The sequence below is a fragment of the Epinephelus moara genome, chromosome 20 (genome assembly GCF_006386435.1).
Source record: "Epinephelus moara isolate mb chromosome 20, YSFRI_EMoa_1.0, whole genome shotgun sequence".
In the NCBI taxonomy this organism is placed as follows: domain Eukaryota; kingdom Metazoa; phylum Chordata; class Actinopteri; order Perciformes; family Serranidae; genus Epinephelus; species Epinephelus moara.
This window is the reverse complement of record NC_065525.1, coordinates 16,277,747-16,298,480: the sequence shown is the minus strand read 5'-3', so window position 1 is coordinate 16,298,480 and position 20,734 is coordinate 16,277,747. Positions and strand designations below refer to the sequence as shown.

At 42.6% G+C, this 20,734-nt stretch overlaps 1 protein-coding gene across 1 annotated transcript; it reads right to left on the bottom strand.

Moving 5' to 3' along the window:
• Positions 1-552: 552 nt before the first annotated feature.
• LOC126408098 (uncharacterized) lies at positions 553-20,451 on the bottom strand. The gene is made up of 4 exons (XM_050073468.1): positions 20,443-20,451; positions 18,383-20,054; positions 9,128-10,045; positions 553-997 (listed from the first exon to the last, which is right to left on the bottom strand). The coding sequence occupies exons 1-4, from the start codon at positions 20,449-20,451 to the stop codon at positions 762-764; spliced, it is 2,835 nt and encodes a 944-aa protein (XP_049929425.1). The 3' UTR covers positions 553-761.
• Between the last annotated feature and the right edge of the window lie 283 nt (positions 20,452-20,734).

Sequence of the window (20,734 nt, the reverse complement as noted above, 5' to 3'; positions counted from 1 at the left end):
ATGTTGATTGGGCCTATTTCATACTAGTGGGCAGATCTGGTAAATGCACACATGGGTGGTTCCACTCAATTTACAAAAAGAGTAGAAAAAAGAAGGATTTGAATGTACTATCAATGCATCTCTGCAGTTTTTCCATTTCCTTGGTTCCCCTTAATTGAGCATTGTTCCAGCACGAGGGCATGAAGCATAGGAGTTAATGGGCAATAATTATATGTGAGAGAGGCTTTCTCCCTGGAGTGGAATCCAGAACAAATGGAAGCTCCGATGTGCAACATTCTACTTCATTACATCTGCTGCGATTAAAGCCCGAACATCTGGCACCATATCCTGACAGATAGACAAGACTTCTGGACTGGAAGGGAAATCGAGCGATATTTACAAAAAATGTAACACAGGGTATTTACTGGATGAAAGAACAAGTGCTTTGGGCAGGCACGGTACATTCTCCCTATCAGACAAGTGTTGAACTGATAGATGCATGTAAACACAACTGAATCGTTTGGATACTTTTGACAAAATGAACGGCACTAAATGCCCCTCGTTACACTTTCACATCACAATGGACTTTATTATTATTATAGGCAGCTTCTTTGCTACAGATAAATACGTACTGTGGCTCTTCAAGTAAACACTGGAATGTACATCAAGGTTGGTTGTTAACTTCTTTTTTCTTTTTTAACAATTTCAATCATCCTAACCCCTTCGAGGTGAAGCTAAAACAATAACCATAACTGTCTGTATCTGCTGTTGCCATGACAACATCAAGTCCCACAGAGTGATGTCATGCCGATCTGGTCTCTTCCTGGTGCGCGATTATCTCCTGTGAGGCTCTGAGGCAATCTGGAGGGCCTCTGGGGCGCGTGCGAGCGTCGGAGGCGGCGGTCGGGGTAGAGGCTGTTGTCAAAGGGCTTGCGGTGGACACAGAGGACATGGGTCTTCAGGTTGCCCTTCTGGGAGGCGCTGTAGGGGCAGTACCTGCACTGGAATGGTTTCCGAGCTGGGAGAGACAAAAAGGGCAGACAGAAAAAACAGACTTAATACTGATACAGTTACAGTACTCACACCACTGTGGGCCAGTCAAATTAAAACAGACAGCTCTGGCTCTAAACAAAACTTTAACAAATGGTTCAGTGCAGATTTCTGTTCATACAAAACCCTTGTGAAAATGAGCAGGGTGAGACTATGATCTATGATAAATGAATGTTTATAATTCTGGATATTAAATACAATATCATTGTTTTCCAGTATTCGAAACCAGATGTCACCAGGCAGGTGAGAAGTTAAACTTTAATTAAGCTCTGAAATACCATAGAGGGAAATAAAACCACACACAAACACTGGAGTTTCAATGGGGTTCGGACAAGTTTCCAATTCATTATAGTGTGCTTAAAGGAATACTTCACCCATGACATTACCAATTGTATATCAATTACTCATCCTGTGTTACCTTGAATTCGTGAAGAAAATTTTGTTTGTCTTGCATGTCTTAATGGTGAACGAAGAATCCAAAAACGGCAAAAATTGGAAGTAGAACTGAAGTAAAGGGGGACGATGTTTAACAACAGCAAAACTATATCAAAACTTCCATTTTTTACACAACTCGGGCAGTCTCATTTATCCAGTCATTTGCTCAGTACTTTCAAAACATGTGCATTTTGCTAAAACCTTACTATTTGAAATACTTTTGCATAAACAAGTAGCACGCCTGTGCAAGTGCTTGCCCAGGCGTGCTACTTGTACAATGTAGTGTTTAATGGCTGGATAAATGAGACTTGGATTATACTACACAAGTTGCCTTAGAGTTTGTAAATGGATGTTTTCATATAGTTTTGCTATTGTTAAACGCCATCCCCCTTTCATTCACTTCATCAAGATGTTTACCATTTTTGGATTATTCGTTCGCCTTGGAGGCGTAGGAGAAAAAGAAATATTTTCTTTACATATTCAAGGAAACACAGGGTGAGTAATTTATATACAAATGGTCAGTTTGTAGGCGAAGTATTCATTTAAGTCATTGTGGTTTTGTAGAAAAATGTCGAAATAAAGAAACAGTTTAAAAGTGTGACACTGACGTGGCCTAATAACAATTTGCTATTTCTAACACTCTTTATCATAACACTGTGACACTTCATGGACTGACAGGTTTTTATGAAAAGGCCAGCCAGTTCTAATTTATTGTAACATATTTCCTGCTCACAACACAAACACAAGCCCTCAGACACACACACACACACACACACACACACACACACACACACACACACACACACAAATAAACATACACACACACAAGTGTTGAGTTGAGGAATGACAGACGTCTGCAGCTGGGAGGCAAGGCATGCCAAAACTTCCTGTCTGTCCCCCTCTTTAGCGCCCGCTACATAACTCCACTACAAACATTGTGAACCAACATGACATTAGCACAGAGTGTACCTTTATGATGCAAACAACAAAGCATACCGTTAATAGCTTCCAGAAGTTTATCTGACCTCAATAAAAATCAGTATGACACCAAAGCCCAAAGGTGCAGCTAAGATCAAAACAAAAAGCGTGCTGGATGAGTCATTTACCTGTCTACCTAGACAGCCATGTGTCCTTGTTCACTGCTGTGCTATTTTTGAGATGTTACCTCATATAATGACTTTCTCTTTTCCCCTCTGTCTAACACTCTAATGTGTTTTTCTGTGATTCATGGTTACAGTAAACCATTATGTGCTGATGTCATTTGACATCACTTCCCAAAAACTGAGGGCTGTCTCAGCCTTTTCACCCCGCCCTCGCCTCTTCCTCTCTATCATGCTCCTCATCACAGCCGAGACAGCTGTACGCAGCTGAACACTCGCTTTCACATCTACATAAAAAAGGTGTTTTTGGGGGGGAAAAGTGGGAAAACTCACAGACGGTGTGAGCAATAAAAGGTAATGCTCCATCTGTTGGTGTATAATAACCTGATGGCCGTAAAGGACACACACACAGGCATTCACACACCAGTCAGAGAGAGGATAAGGCCTGACACATCTGAATATCATCAGGATGGCACAGAGGGGTGTGTGTGTGTGCGCGCGCTCATGTGTGTGTGTGTGTGTGTGTGTGTGAGAGAGAAAGAGAGAGTTAGAGAGAGTAGACTTATTGAGGGAGGGAGGGGGAGCTGTCTGGGAGGAACAATAGTAAAAGAAGAGCAGTTTGTGTTGTTAAACTCCACCTGTCTCACTTCAACTCCTCCAAGCCTCAATCAGTCGAAGTCAAAAACAGGAAATGGGGTTGGACGGCAAAAAAATCTCACTTATTAAAGGTCCAGTGTGTAGGATTTAGGGAGAATATATTGGCAGAAACAGAATATAATATGATTAGTATGTTGTTTTTAGTGTAAAATCACCTGAAAATAAGAATCATTTTGTTTTCATTACCTTAAAATGAGTCGTTTATATCTACATAGGGAGCAGGTCCTCGTCAACGCAGATTGCCGTGTTGCCTGGCTATGTTTCTAAAGTAACCCAGCATGGACAAACCAAACACTGTTTTTTTTTTTAATGTGATACTGTTTTATTCAGTGTTTTTACCAGTTTAAATCACCTGCTGTGTTTGTTTTGTTTGTTTCTGTGGATAATTCGGCTCCTGGTGGAAACTTCCTGGGTGTCTAGATTTTATGTTATCGGACAAAAAAGGTGAGCACACACTAGCAGGTGCTGGACTAGGAACTCATCTCCAATGTGCCAAACAGCATTGGAAAAACACTGATTTGTAACATGAAATTGTTTTATTCTGTGTTTTCACCATTTTTAATCACCTGGTCTGTTTGTTTTGGAGACAAAGAGACCTCTGCGGATAATTCGGCTACCAGTAAAAACCTCCTGAACAATGAACACTGCAGCAATTCTACCCAGGAGAAGATGCAGCTGGTTGCAATCTGCAGTCTTCGTCGCTAGATGCCACTAAATCTCCCTAACCCTTACACACTGTTCCTTTCAGTTGCTGTCTAATAAAATGAGCACATAGGGAACTAAAAAAAATCCTTTCCAAAATTGTACACATCCATTGTAACCTGAGAGACTGACCAGATTTCCCTCAATCTTGTTAAAATCTTGTAAATGCACTCGGACGATGTGAACAATCCTGTAGCCCATTACACTTTCATAAAGTCAGTTAATAATAAGCCAAAAGGTCTCGCGTCTACATCAGTCGCTTGTTGCCCTGCTTGTCCCCCCCCGCCTCTATCGCCTTTCTTTCTCTCCCTCCTCAACGTCTCCCTGGGTCTGCTGTTCTTTCTCCCCTCCCACCAGAGAGGGGAGGTCCAAGAGAGGGCAACCTCCAAATAAGTTCCATTAATCACAGGCCACAGTCTAATGTAACTAATATTTTACAATTAGAGGAGACAGCAGTGGGCTCGGAGCCATCCATCTCTTCACCACATGATCCTCCATTCATAGGCTGCTCGAGCCACAGCTTCAGACCAGCCACACACACTCACACTAATACACAGACACACACACACACACACACATACAGGGATGCACAAATAGACTGGACAGGAAATGAGAGGGGTGGGATTGTGTGGTGTTGAGAGAAAGAGTGAAGGAAGAAAAACAGAATGAGTGATTACTGACTTTGACTCTGTATAATGCTGACATTGGACTCCATTAAAGGACAGTTCTGCTTTATTACAACTTGGGCCTTATGTGATTTTGGCCATCATTTACATCTGTTATGATATCATCATACTCACCAAAGTAATTGCTGAGATCTGGGAACGCGGCAACATCACTATAACGAAGTGAGACAAGAAACACGGGCAGTCAGACAGATTGTAAACAAGCTAACAGTACAGCCAGATTATCTGAGGAAAATCACACAACTATAGCATGTATGCTATAGGTTAGATATGAACCAGGAAGTCAGTCTAGAAACATTAATGGATTTTTATTTACCTTATACTTTGTCGTTCAAAAAAGTAAAGCTAACCTGGGAGTTTTTATGGTGCTTAATGATCGTTTGACCACTTGTGTTTCTTGTCTCATCAGTCTTTTTTGTAGCAAAGTTGCTCAGCCTAGTCGCCAGATTAAAATGTTTTTCATTGTGCTTTCCTGCAAACCACAGATAGGCTATGTAACATTTGTGCATTTCATTATATCATATCAACATTTCTAAAGTGACATAGTTCAGATTACATGTGTATGAGCTGAGTTTCTCATCAGGTGGAGGGTGGACGGTGTGAGACAAAGGCGAGACAGCTGCAAGCAGCAGACAGCAGCACACCACAATTTGAGACAAACAACAAAAGCAGGTATTCTGGGACATTTCCTGCCGTGTTTAGTGTGACGAAAACGGGTATATTATGCCAAAACATTATGTTTTCCTAACCCTAACCAAGTGGTTTTATGCTTAAACCTAACCACATGTTAACCACAGTGTTGTAACAACATAAAATTGCAAACTGAAACATAAAGAAAATAAAGTTTCAACTTATCTGCTACAAAATAAACATGCAAATTTAACATATGAAATGCAAAATGTAACATAGGCCCTATCTGTCTTGCAGATGTACAATGCCTATTTTGGCTATTGGATGGAGTCACTTTACTACACTATAAGAAAGAGTCCAATATGTCATTTTTATGCTTAGTTTTATGCACAAATTTAACAAGCGTTTATTAGTGAGCTTTAGAGGTGCTGATGGGATGATTTTTCTAACTTCAGGCAGAGCCAGGTTAGCTGTTTCTCCCTGTTTCCGGTCCTTATGCTAGCTAAGATAACCTCCTGGCTGTAGCTTTATATTTATGAACAAATATGAGAGTGGTGTCTGCTCATCAAACTCTCAGCAAGAAAGAGAAAAAGCTTAATTTCAAACATGTCAGACTATTCCTTTAAGTACAAGTTTGTGACCTGTGGTGGAAGAAGTATTCAGATCTTTTACTTGAGAAAAAGTAGCAATACTATAGTGTAAAATTTAAGTTACAAGTAAATATACTGCAGTCAAAATCTTACTATAAAAGTACAAAATACATAAGTATTAGCATCAAAATATTCTTAAAATACCAAAAGTGAAGTAGTCATTATGCAGAATGGCACAATGCAGAATCATGTATATTAAATATATGAAGGTGGGGCTAATTTTAATTACTGTATATATTGCTGAGAGGCGTAACCTATAATAATACAGTTACAAATCAGTTTCAGAGTAAAAAATACAATATTAGTCTTGGAACTGTAGTTAAGTAGAAAATAGCAAGGTAAGAAAAGTACAAGTACCTCAGAATTGTACTCAAATACAATACTTGAGTAAATGCAGGCCTGCTTAGTTACATTACAACACTGTTTGTGAGTGACCTCAGTATACTATGATAGCCTTCTGACAGAAGTGTGTCAGTAGCACAGTGCGTAGTCTGTACATTTCTGGTCAAAAATATTTCCTTCTTTTTGTTTTCCTTAAACAGATATTTACAGATTGAAATAATAATTTTGCTGATTTTAGACTTTTATTTATGCAAAGTTCTTGTGTGTGTTGAGTGTAACCGACATTTAACTTTTGTTTGACCAAAAAAATCTCAAAATAAGGTATGAAAAGATTTATTTAGACTAAAACTCATATTTTGTATGGACACTAATATAAAACCATTTTAAACCACACCCTGCCCTACATACATACATAATTATGTGAGTTTGTACACAAGCATATGTTTGCACCTACATGCATGTGTTCCAGTGTGTGTGTGTGTGTGTGTGTGTGTGTGTGGTGGGAGTGTGTTGTGTGTCACAGGCTGAGATAATGACCATGATGACAGTGGCGGGGCCGACGGGGGCCAGAGGAGCTGAATGGTGACGGATGACACAGGGCTGAGCTCTGATGGCACACAGACAGTGAGTGATGACTGCACATCCTTCCCAGTGCTCCACCCTTCATTATCTCTATGGGGAGAAGCACGGCACAAAGGCAGGCCGCGCTGCCCTCTCGCTGCCCTCAAACGACATCTGCTCATGGAGACAGCCGCACTACCGCTCCTCTTTCACCTCGCTGTCGCTCCATCTATCTCCATCTATGGTGATCTTTCTCGCTCCTTTTTCTCTCCCCTTTTTCTCCCGCTCTCTGTCACCCTCTCCGCGGAGGGTACACAGAGGTCATACAATGAGATAATGACTCACCCCTTTCAACCTTTCAAATCAGGGCCTTTTCTTTCTCCCTGCCCTCTGTTGTTCTTTCATTCTTAATCCTTTCTTTATCGATCTTCTCATGTTCACATGTTCTCATGCGTCTGGGAGGCCTGATCTGATGTCGCAGAAGACACAGCTGGTTTGGTTAACTGGTTTGAAGTTAGGTAATACTCTAAACCTCAAGGCATCCTCGGCGCCACATGACTGTGTTCTCAAAAATAGTTGTCCTAATTGTGCCTGTGAAAAATGAAAGCATGCCATAATACCTGGTACGGAAATGTTTAGAGGCTTTGCAGCAACTGTTAAAGTGGTAAATGTTGCCATCTAGTGGTTCAATCAGAGCAGCACAGAGATGAGAGTTTCTGTTTAAAACACAAGGGAGGGCTCAGTGAGACTAATGAGCATGCAGACAGGTTCAACCAGAGGTCACCATCTGGCCAATTACCACTGCTGGCACATTGGAGCCGACCTGAACTGTCATCACAAACACATCACTCCATGTCCAAACTGCCCGGCAATATGTCACCATGCCACTCGACGTGCCATACAGTATGGAGAGGATGGGGGCAACAGGAGACAGCCCCATGACAAAGCCACCTGGTCAGCAATGCAGACAGGACAGGCTGGCGGGCCACCTGCTTAGCTTAGTTTTAGAGGACACTCGATGGACTCTCAATGTCAGGTACTCGTCTCAATGTCCAGTTTGACTGACAGGTGTTTATTGTGTCTCTGACATCCACCTCCTCAGGGAGAGAGGGAAAAAAATATGGAGGATCAATCTGCAGCGAACAAAAGGCAAGGGTTGCTTGAAATAACTCCAAGCAGAAACAAATACATTGATCAGGTTGCTGAGAAAGCAGCAGTCCCGGTATAATATGCTGCATTTGAGGTTTAAAAAAAAGGTTTAATGATGCTAGTTTTTTAAAGGAATTTAAAACATTAGGTTTGCCCAAAGAGACTCGAAACGGCCGGCTTTTCTAAATGTATATCCTCGTGTAATCCAAACGGCATAATGCTCAATAAAAACAAGAAAGAAACATGAACAGCGTGGTGGCCGTGACAGGAGTTGAAGGAGAGGGGCGCTTTTTCGGCATATTATAATAACCATCTGTACAATCAAATAGAAAACTACATCTTGCTGTTAGAATCATAAAGAAAGGGAACAGATGTTAATCCCTAATGGAGTTGACAGGCACTTTCCTGTCTTTCACATGAACATATTGAGTTTCTGAATAAGAGGGGGATCAGAGGGAAGGTGTATCATGTTGCACTCATAATACATGCATATCAAAGACCCCAGCTGTTGGATTCCCTCTCTTGAGAGACAGCATTATTAAATCTGCACTCAGCAAGCATATCACACCAGCACAAGAGCTTAAGCCTCTCCATCAGTGGGCTTCCATTGGCTTGGGTGATTTGTAACCTATCACACGAGGAGATTATATCATCCTTTAAAGTGTAGGGGTAATCAGTGCCACACACCTGTGTCTTCTTTAGCCCTTATTTGAGATCAGAGATAAGATCTGGGAAGACGGGAAAAAAAACTTAAGTGCTATAAGTATAAAGGAAGTGTGTTGTTTGTAATTGGCGTGATTTATTCACACAGTCACACTCACTCCTCACACTTCCTCTGTCAGGTGATGAGGGAGGAGATACTGCCAAAAAACTTTTTGGGGGTTTCTATAGCAGCATCCTTGCAACTGACAATGTCACGCACGCAAGTCAGCCACTTATATTTAGAATTAAGTTAACCAACTGTAATGTTGGTATATGGCCATCTGCAGTGGTCTATCACATTCAGACAGGGTGGTACAGAGCATCTGAAAGGAGATAACAAGATGCAAAATAAAAGGAGAGAGAAAGGACCGGGCTTGTCCACTAGGTGGCAATAGATACTTTCAAATCTGGAGGCAGCCCTGGCTACATCTTGATAACAGTGACAGCTGCATTTAACATACATGATATATCAGCTGATGCTCACCAGATGCAGCATCTTTTTCCATGTTCCCCCCATCGCTCAGACTGGCTTTGTGTGCGCTGGCAGGTGTGCCGCTCAGGTTCCCCTGGGATCTGAGGAAAGAGAGCAGGCCGCCCTGGTGCTGGAGTTGATCTGCCTGTCCTGGAGTCAAGTTCTCCAGAGACGAGATGGGAGATTCAGCCACGGCTCTGCCCCAAGGTCCCGGCTTGCTCTTCTCGCCAGGGCTCTGGAAATCCGCCTGTCCCAGCTCCTCTGGCTCGAGGATGTTATTTTTCGGCATCTTCCACTTGGCAGCATCATCGTTGTCGTCCTCCCTCCCCTTTTCAGTTTTCTCAAATTCACCTTCACCATCGTGACCCGTGGAGCCGGCGTTCTGTGCGTTCATCTCTTCTTTTGTTCCCTGCACCAAAAGGTCACACTGATATGCAGGTTTCACACCGAGTTCAGCCGCAGCATTAGAGTAACTTTGTAGCCGGCGGGTAATGGAGGAGGAGAGTCCATTACTAAAAACACCAGACATCTGTACCAGTACAGCAGGAGATAAGCCTGAGTGAGACATGACAGACTCAGGCCTGACTGACAAATCTAAAGGCTCATACTGGGACTTCCTGGTCTGAGCAGATATAGAGCCGTCTACTCCTGCATCTTTGTCAGTTAGGTCGGGCTGCTTGTTGATGAGCAGGGCATTCTCACTGTGGCTCTCCAGACCAAGGTAATGGGCTGGGCTCCAGTCTTCCCTGGATCTCGGTCTGATCTTGGGGTTGGGACTGGAGCTGCTGCTGCTGGTGGGCTGCAGTGGAGACGAAAGATCCCTGCTGTTTTGCCAGTGGGGGAAGTGGTAGCGATCCAGATGGAAGCCCAGGGAGGCTGTCTGTGCAGCGGTGTAGTCACTGGAGAGTGGACACCTGTAGACTTTCTCACCTAGCACAGACAATAAGAGCAAAGACATAATACAATCCGAATCAAATTAGGACACCATGTGTATATGAGGCACACTGAGCATTCTGTTGTGAGGAAAGTATGTACCAACAACTGTTGTCTAAACATGAAAAATGTTGCAATCCCACACCAGGCTGAGTTGAATGATTTAAGCGCTGCCCTGCAGTAAATCAAGCTTGTAATCAGCTTTCAGCTCCAGTGATCCATCATTTTACAGTATGGACGCCACCACCATGTGCAATAAATACACCCAAAGATGTTAACACCAAACAAGATTCTTCCAGAAATAATAAACAGTCAAATTCAAAGCAACTAGAACAAGGCAGATGTCGCAGACAAGAACCTCATTCCATCAAAACCAGTAAGTGGGTTCCCCAGTCAGAAATAACGAAGTCCAACATGTGAGCAGTTCTGATTAACCGCACCATGTACTGTAGCTGAGTTTATTTTTGCTTCATACTTGAAAAATGGCGTGTTGGAACCATAATTCAAAAAGTACAAAGTGTATTATTGTGGAGAATGACAAAGGGTAATTTTTCTCCTTTTAGCCAGTGAAAAATATCCATCTGGAAACGAGATTTGATCCCGCTCACCATAACTTTTAATTAAAGGTAATTTAAATGTCCTCTTCCCTCTGTTTACCTACAGTTTAATCATTATAGCTATCACAGAAACTCCCTCCAGGGTTAAACACACTCCCTGTGACCATTTTGAGTTAGTGATTGTCTGAGACCTCAGCCTTGCACTGTCTTTAAACAGCCCAGCTGTTTCGCTGCCATTCCAATTACAGTAAAAGTCATCCGACGCCATTAAGCCACAAATATTGGCAGTTTATTGCCCAACACTCTCCTGGCATTTGAAGGTCAGGTCATACATTATACTGTGTCTTTTAGGGATGCGTCTGGGATAGGGAGATAAACCCACCACCATTAATTTAATTCTATGCATATTGATGCCTTATTGTTCTTCTTTAATGGACTAATATCTGAGTTACAACAGTGATTCATCCCCGCCAGAGAAATATCAATTTCATACACCTCAAGATCTGACCCTGAAATAATTCTCTGAGGTAAATCTAAATCTAATGATCTGTAGTTGTTACTTTACTTTGTTTCCAACTTTAATAGAAAAACCACCTCTGTGAGGTGAATGGTGGTAAAAAGAGGGCTGTTTTTGGACTATTTCGACTGTACAAAACCATAAAATAACACCCGCATATTACCTAAATAGGGCTGAACCTAATGAAATTGGAAAATCACTGCTGAAATGGCAAATCTGTGCCCCTGAACTGCAGGCAGTCACCCCTGTTTGTACTGTATACGTGTGTGTGGGTGTTGCAGAGTGTGTGTGTGTGTACAGTATGTTTGATTTAATGTCTGCGTACGTTGAATGTGCGTGGCGATGTGCGTGGGTGTGCAAGAGCGGGAAAGAGACTTCAACAGTGCCACACCCTTGTCTCCAGTAAGAGACAAAAAAATCCAAACAGCTTAATGGAACTCTTTCAGACACGCCATATATCTCAATTATTCTGTGGCTTAAATTACGATGACATTACCGGCCAGCTCCAAATGCAGAAAACACATATATCTGACCTCATCTTTCAGCGTGGACCCTTCTTAAACCCATTTGCCAGCTTACATGAGAGCTGTAAAACAATACAAAGAATGAAGACTCTGCCTTTTTTTTCCCCTCTTCCTTTGGACGGGTGCCATCTTTGTGATTGCCTGGTTCATGCTAACTTAATCAGTTTAAGATTTACTTACACTGCCGAGGCTCACATTATGTGAGGGGAGTAATTTTAGAGCTTAGATTTATCAACCAAAACTCCAATTACTGCATCATTACAAACCCCAGCCTCTCTCACCTAACACAGAGCATCTAATGAAGTGATGCGTATGAGTTATCCGCCCTTACTGGATGTGCAAGGCGGAGGAAAAAGGTAAATAAATAAATAAATGCCTCAAGTGAGCCGTGTCTATGGAAAAAGCATGCAGCTGGGCTTGGACGAGTGATTCATTTCATATGGAAATAGGCTTTAAGATTTACAACCATACATCACCGTCAATGCAATCACGGGCTCACATACTATATGCTTACACAGGCTTTTGGCAGTTATATTGTAGATATCAAACTCTATATACAGTGAGGTTTTGGCTCTTCTTTCTACAGTATATATGCAATCAAGCACCTGAAATGCAAAGCAGAAATACATGGTGGCTGGTTTGGTTTAAGATGAAACAGAGTGAGAGAGAGAGTCACACACAAGACTGGTGAGAAAAACAGGGGCACCAGATGTTCTTTGATGTTTATAATAGCATATATTATTAATATTAATTAGACCACATAGTCAATGACGCATTTGGGACGTTTCCAAGTCAATTAAGCCAAATGGCATTCAGGAGACGGTGGAACAATATTTCAAGGCAGGTGTTCAGAACTCCCTGGGTAAATCTTTTTATCTGCATGCTAGGAAAACAAGCATTTTGAGCTTAATTTGAGCCTCATATCTGCAATAATAATTAAAAAGAGGATTAAAAGACAGAAGTGAGAGGGAGACAGAAAAGCCAACAGGTAATCAGTTTAGACAAACCAGTCAGAGTGACTGTGATCTCGGTATAAGAGCTGAGTTTGTTAAGCCAGACACAGGGCCAAGTTAGATAAGGACCTGTTTGGTTTTAAAAAGATGCTTTACTGTCAGCAATCACAAAGAATAGAGCGATGTAACTGGAACAGCCGAACGGAAAGTGATACTCTGCACAGCAGCTTGCTTTATCTGTGTTTCTGGGTAAACCACTGCTCATATTACCATTCACAGTTTTTACAGACGCTTATCATTTCAGGCTTCCTTCACGCTTACAGTAAAAGAAGTGTAAAAGCAGGGAATAAGGGACAAAACACATGTGGGGACAACATCATTACATGGTGTCTGCTCGCTGACCTTGAGGTTAAGAGTATTGAATGGGACTAATTAATAACTGTCAGAGCATTTTATGTTTGTTAGGCATGTTTTTATTCAGAGACAGGATCTAACTGGTCCAATGTAGGTCAGAGGCCTGAAGCATGCACCCTTCATTAGTTTATCATTTTAAGAGGAGTCGTTAGTCTTAATCTCAGATTATAATTAAAGTCAAAGTGCGTTTTCAAATCTGTCCTGATGAGACATTGAGAGAAGTAATTCCTAACACGCGCCTTCTATTGAAATCAAAGCGTGATTTCTAATTTAAGATGTATTTGTAGTTAAAAATCTAAATCCAGCACTGTATCTGGATGTATCGTGCAAAAAGGAGCCGTCTCTCACTCTGACAGCCATGACTGTACTATATTTGCTATCCATATTGAGAACATCAATAACTTCATGACCACCATAGGCTGACTATGAATAATGCAGCCAGTAATTCTGGACTAATCAATGTTCCTCAAGCTGAACATCTGGCAGTGGTAATTCTTCCTCAGCATCTCCGCTCTCCTGAATTAGAAAACACTCGCTCTCTCCCTCTCTTCTTCCTCCACGTCCGACCGTCGAGGCAGACAGACTTGATCAGTTACAACCCCCCACCTCCGAAAAAACTTATCCCTGTTATTAAACCCTCATCAAGTGGTGCGTGTTCTCCATATGTGTAGGATTTACCTATCTGTCCCGCAGCAGACCTGTGTGTTGAGCCAGGGCCAGCAGCGTGTGATTGTGTTAATTAATCTGTCATTGTGAGCGCAGGGAGCAGCTGCAGAGGTCTCTGGGATATATTGTCAGAGCTAAACAATGCGGTGCTAAGCCCCCAGAGTGAGTCTACCATTACACAAGACTAAGAACAGAGAGGAGAGGAGGAGAGGGGGAGAGAGAGAGCCTGCCGGATCCATCATTGACTAAAGCAATGACGCCTGACCTTTACAATGAATTAGTTTCCATGCTTAATATTGACTGAAATTAGAGTCTGATACTGAATGTGCCATCCCAGAACTGTGTGCACTCAAATCCTCAGCTAGCCAGCTATCATAAATGTTTCTGGAAGTGACACCGTATGGTCTTGGAGATAGGGGAGAAGAGGGAAAGTAAAAACAACAGAGCTTGAATATGTTTCTTAAAGAGCAACCAGAGAGGGATTTGGCCATAAACGGGGAGCATTTACATGTAAATATGCAGATACCAGTATGTGTGTACAATATGGAAACAAAACGTCTAATGAGATTAGACCTGATCCATTTATCTCTGCTATACGGCCATCATTTAAGAGGATGCTGGATCAAATCCCATAACAAGGCATCAGACTTGGACGTACATAACAGCAGCACTCCAGTGGAAAATAACCACAGTCGTAAGCTATGAAGGAACAGAACAAAAGTTTGGATTTATTTTTCTGCTCTTAACAATGCTGTTATAGCAGTAATTTAGGCTCATGATAACATGTTAGCAGGATGCCATGACAAGAAAGGCATTTACCCAGAGAGCCGAATCATCCAAATCACCAGGTGGAACAGAAGACTATCAATAAAAATACCAGGTGGTAGATCAAATCATAAAAATCACTGGGTGGTATATATCAAATCATTAAAAACACCAGATGGCATGCATTAACATCTTGTGCCCCCGTAGGCAAGGGGTGGGGATGTGACGGATATAAAATAGAGGGTACTAATTATCCCTACAATTCAACATGATGCCATTATCTTTTAAAGGAAGACAAAGTCCTTGTGGATGACAGTAATATCCGTGGTGGTGTTGCTGACCCTGCGCTTCATGTCCACCTACACTAAGTGGGAAGAAAGATGAGGCCACAGCTGTCATTAAGCTACTGCATTTTTTTTTAATTTTTTTTTTAAAGAAAACACTTAGAGAAAATCAGAAGATGCAGAAATCTGATCCTCTGTTGTGATATTCTAAGCTGATTTAATAAGTGAGCTGTAATAAGGTCTGACAGTAGGTCTGCCATCTCACCTCATGTCAATTCTCAAAAAATAAACATATAGTCTTGCAAAAGAACTGACAAATTACTAAAGTGGCACTTGAGCAGTGATGGGCAGAGTATTGACAATCTTTATACTCAAGTAAAAGTACAACAAGTAAAAGTTACCATTTCAGAAACCTATTTAGTAAGTAAAACTTAAAAAAAGAGATAAAAATAGGGTGTGTGGGCCAGTACAAAATAATTTAAAAAACAGCTGTTGTTGATAAAACTTTTTTTATCACAGAGGAGAGCAAGTAGGCTAATCAAACAATTAAGGATAGAATTTGAGAAATTAAGAGTAGAGGCAGAATTATAAAATATAATTGAGATATGAACAAGCTCCCACTCTCTCTCTGCATCATCACCTTTTGTAACAGCATGTTTTCACTCTCAACTTGTCAAATGTCACCACTTTGTCAGTGATTTCAGCGTCAGACACCAATGTACAGACCTTTGCAGAGGTATGATACGCAGTGGGCCACAACCCAAGTGGCCAAATAATGCCACTTTGTCAGTGATTTCAGCATCAGAAACTGACGCACAGAGGCACCTTTAGAAGCAGTATGATATGCACCAGGCGCGTAAGTTTTAGAGGCAGTGGGCAACAACCCAAGTCGTGAAATAGCGCAACTTTGTCAGTGGAGGCTGGCATCTGACACGGACTCAAAGAGGCACCCATTGCGGCGGTATGATACACACCAGTCACCGCTGGTAACTACCGTAACATAAAGAGTGAGAAAGTCATTATAGGGTGGGCAAGAGGAAGGTACATGGGTTACATAAAGTTCGAACTTTTACCCAGGAGCCTGCTGTTCAGTTTCTGTGTGAATTTTAAGCTAAACCATGACGTTTTTTCCTAAACGTAACCCTTTGCTTTTGTTACCTAAACTTAAGGAAATCAGGCCTAAAAAGTATTTTACCTAAATTGTAAGGTTAGTTTGAATAATACTTTATGCAAATAATGAGGACCGTATATTTCCTTTGAAAACGGAAGTGCATTTTAAAAAGACACAATGCATGTTACACACCTCAATGACATGTCTGTATACGTCGAAAACAGATGCAGGAGGGTCCCTAACGTGTCATTTTTGGATGTGTATGTCCAAAGCAGTGGTATTTGACAAGTTGGGATGAGAACGTGCTGGTGGTAAGCTAACTAAAAAACTTTCCCAGACTCTATCAGTTGCCTCTAGCAGCCTTTGGATTGTCTTCTATATTAAGGTCTCAGGCAAAATGTGTGACCATATGCGCATTCCTGAGGGCCTTGACTGTCATCTCCACTTCAGCGCCAACAGTGTGCAACAGTAGCTAACATTAGATAAGAAATGGAGTCAGCAGACGTCTGCAGACGACCGGCATCCACCACAGCACAGAGTCCACGCTCTTTCTGTAATATACATTTTGCAGCGGCGGCCTGGCGGAGCCGGACCTTTACTTAAGTGCCAACTCAAATTCAGCCAAAACAAGGCCAAGTGCCTGAGGGCAAAGGGTCTGATCTTGGACTGCCCCGAGTCAGCATACTTTGACTACTTTGGCCGCTAGCCACCATCCCACTGAAAACTTGACAGCTGCCATCCACTCATGTCCCAGGGAAGTAGTATCCTAGTGGTGGGAAGTGAGGCAGAGGGTCGGCGGGCTGTGCTAGCTAGCTAAATAATCATGGAACCCATGGTCCAAATGAATTATTGGAGCATTGCAGATAGTAGGCTACCTTTATTATAAATAGGTCAGTCACGGCCAGTCTTGTGTTTGTCATGCCCATGTGCTTACTCATGGCTACCGAGAACGAGCTGTCGCTAACAGGTATTTTTTGAAAGTTACATACAGAACATTTAAAATAATGTTGGCTATCGAATAACTTTACATTTCGACCTATGATATATGCATGTTACTTCAATGTGTAGTGGAGGTTAGGGGAGGAGCTTTTAAAAGCAGAGATCTCAGTGTTTTTCCAAAGCACAGTAAGCACTTCATCATGTAACTGTTTTTCTTTTTTAGATTTTAGAATAATAAGTGTGGCCAGATGTGATCGGGGATTGTTGCTGGAAGCTGCCTCTTGTTCTGGGTTTTGCTCTGTCATCATTGCATCTTGGTCATAAGACAGGTGGTGCTTCTTTTTATTCCAGGCAGCTGGCAACTTGGCATCTGCAGTTATGGTGCTCCTCACATGCCCCCCCCCCCCCCCCCCCCCCCCCACTTAATCCCAGCATTTAGAGCAGACAAGACCTAACAAAGGTATGAATGGTGAATAAAGCAAAGTAAAAAGTAGATTACTGGCTCAAAAATAAACGTGAGTAGAAGTACAGTTTAAAAAAGGGAACATGAAAAGCACTCGTTCCTTAAAAATCTACTTTTTTACTCATGTGTGTTACTTATATGTCATCCCCTGCACTCCAGTGATTCAGTATGTTGCATTCATAAAGTTAGGGGACTTGCAAGAGACACATTAAACCAAGAAAATGTTTCTGGTTCCAGGTGGGGACCTCACTCTCCCTGCATTTCCTGTTTGTCTCTCTGTTACTAATTAAAGACAAAATGCCCAAGTAAAAAAAGTAAAAAGTAAAAAAAAGAATTGTCAAAAACAAAACAGATATTTTGACTTAATTCCCAGTGTGGGCCAAGCGCCATAAAGACTGAATCCTACTCTTCCTATGATACAACTGGGTATTCAGGGTTATTTTTGTCAAACTTTGGAAAGCCCCCTTCAGAGCAACAAAGACATGACCCTGCTATCCTCACAGGCTGCGCAGTACTTCTCATGTCAAATGTACTGAACTGAAATATGATGAAATATGTAAAATGCCTCATTTAATCACCTCTTTAGTAAAATATTAGGGGCTCATATATGCACGACGTTACAAAGGCTATGTATACGGACATGGATGGAGCCTTCTGTGCATAGTCTGCGTTCAGTTAGTTCATATTTGTGCATGTTTTCTGAAAGCTTACAGACATGGACAAAGAGAACAGTATCACCAGGAATCTTGGCAGCAGTGTAGCGTAGTTCAAGCTAGATATAATCATAGAGCACGACGAAGACATTTTAAAAATGGCGGATTGGAATAAGTTAGTGATTAAAAAGTACAAAATGGAGTAAAAAAGATTGTCTGTCTAAATTTTTCGATGTATCTCATCTCCGTCTACAACACTGCCTCTGTTTAAAGGTACATTATTGCAAGCTCCTCCATTGTCATAACGTTTGTTGTTGTAAGAAACGTTTGCCTCTCTCCTTTAGTGCCATCTAGTGGCTGTATCTATGCCAACATAAAGGACGCATGGAAGTGGGCAGTGACAGTTACTTATTATTATAATTTGAAACTAACAAGTACAAATGAGCCTTAAAGCAGCATTAAGGAAAAACAAATCTAGACTGAATTACCTGTAGCTGGAGAAGAGGATTGTGGTCGATGGTCTAGGCCGCTACCAGAGTGGGAGCTCCCTGTCTCTGTGAGGATCTCTGTCAGCCCATGACGACTCACACTGCCTGGGCTACCAGGTCTGCTGATGGCCTTGGCGTCTGGATCACCGAGAGACACTTTCCCATCGTCTGCAGGGAGACATCTCTCAGGCAGGTAGGAGGAGCACTGCTGCTGGTCTTTAGGACCAAACATTTGCTGTTCAACAGGCAGCCCTGATGTCATGATCTGCCAGCCTGGGTAGCTGCTGCTGCTGCTGCTGCTGCTGTTGAGTGTGTCTCTGTTAGACATAATCTTCTGCAGATATTCCATGCTAGTGGAGCTCAGTGGAGGGTGGAGATGATTTAAACCCAGTAAAGAGGAGCTCTCTGCATCTGTCAAAGGGCCGGGACCTGAGGAAATCATCCTCCCTAACATCTCCCTAACCTTCATGTCAACGCCTGCTGTGGCGAGTATCTGGTTGTAATCTTGATGGTCGGCTCTCTCAGCCGTGAGGAACCTGTTGTGAATGCGGGTGATGTACTGCGAGTAGAGGTTGCTCTGGTGGTCTTGCGTGAGGTTATTCATGTTAACAGCGGTTTCATGCTCCGCAGGGTGGTTATGCTTAGCAGCCAGCTTGTTGAGGTGGACCTTCATGTGATTCTTGAGAAACCAGGGTTCTTTGAAACGGCGGCCACAGATTTGACAGCAATGCTCAAAAGAGTCCTTGTGTTTCCTCATGTGACCCTTCAGGAACCAGGCCTGGCTGAAAGTTTGGCCACACACCTCGCAAGGGAATTCGCCAGCAGGCTTCTTCTTGTCACCGGCCCCCATTGCAGGCCTCTGCCCTGAACCCGAATCAGCAGTGATATGCGTTGTCTCAACGTGGCTGATAAGCTCCTCCTCCTGTGAGGCGGCAAACTCGCACAAGGTGCATTTGTAGGGTTTATGTAGAATCCTGATGTGGCGCTCGAGCTCCTGCTGCTTTCTGAACTTCCCCTTACAGAATGAACAGCGGAAGCCGGTGGGTTGGGGCTGGATGGGATCCTCTGGGATGGTAGTCACCTTCGGGGATGTGGATGTGTGTGGCTGGCTCTCTGCCACACCAGAGTTGGTTAAGAATGGGGGTTGTGTCGGGACAGGTTGTAACAGTTGGGGCGGTTGAAATTGGTTTATATTAGATGTTTGCTGTTGGATGACATGACCAGCTCGCGTCTGCCTGTCCCTAAGTATCGCCCTTTCCTCAAGCTCATGAAGCAGCCTATTCTCCTCCCTAATTCTCCCACGGCCTTTGCCCAGAATGCCTTGCTTGTGAGTACGGAGATGTATCTTCAGATTGCCCTTCTGCGCAGCCCTGTGGTCGCAGTAGGGGCACTTGAAGGGCTTCTCTCCAGTGTGTGTGCGCATGTGAAGGGAAAGGATGCTGTTAAAGCGGAAGCGCTTCCCACACAACGGGCAGGGATACTTCCTGTTCTTGCGGCCGTCCTCCTGGGCTGAATTTACCTGGGAGACGATGCTTTGATTGGTGACTCTCAAGAACTGGGAAAGCTCTGCTCTCCCATTCATACTGCTGAGAATCCTTGCATCCATGATTTGATTGGCCAGAAGCGCCATCTGGCTCCTAATTGGGTGGGTGGACGGGGTAATGAAGCTGTCCTTTCAGGGACTGGCTGATGTTACAGTATGGTGGTCAGGGGTGTCTGTGTGGGACGGTCGGAAGGTTAACAGTAAACTGAACGCTGACTGTTTGCACCTATTCAGTTGAAACAGGATGTGGATTCATGCCGTTCAGCTGAAATGTCTGTTTGTTGTTGCTCAGACCTAAAAAGAAAAACAAAAGGAACATTAAGTGCATTCTAATTTTCACCAAAACAAACTCAAATACATCCATTTCCAGCTCAGAAAGGCCAAGAACAGGTGTGTGTAATGTCAGCAGGGCTCTGTGCTGTCAATTATGGGTGTAAATCTGTAGTTTTGCAGCTGCTGTATAATGCCAGTGATGCACCACAAATAGGTCAGGAAATGGAGCAAAGTAGGTTCTGACTCTCGTCATCCTGTGTTAATGTATACCTGTGGTTTTAGATTATTGTTGGAGACCGTGAAAACGCTGATTAAGTCTAACCACAAAGGCTTCCTCAACAAATATCTCATCTTTACGAAAGGGCAAGGTGAAAATCTTTGTCTTGATCTCATTTTGTACTGACACACAATACTAAAGCAGCACAAACATCAAAGACTGTCTGCTTCTGCTTGCCCTTCCTTTGCATTTCACAAATCTGCTCCTTTAAAAAAAAGATTAAAGTAAAAAGAGTTAAGCTTTTTCAGCAGGTCTATTG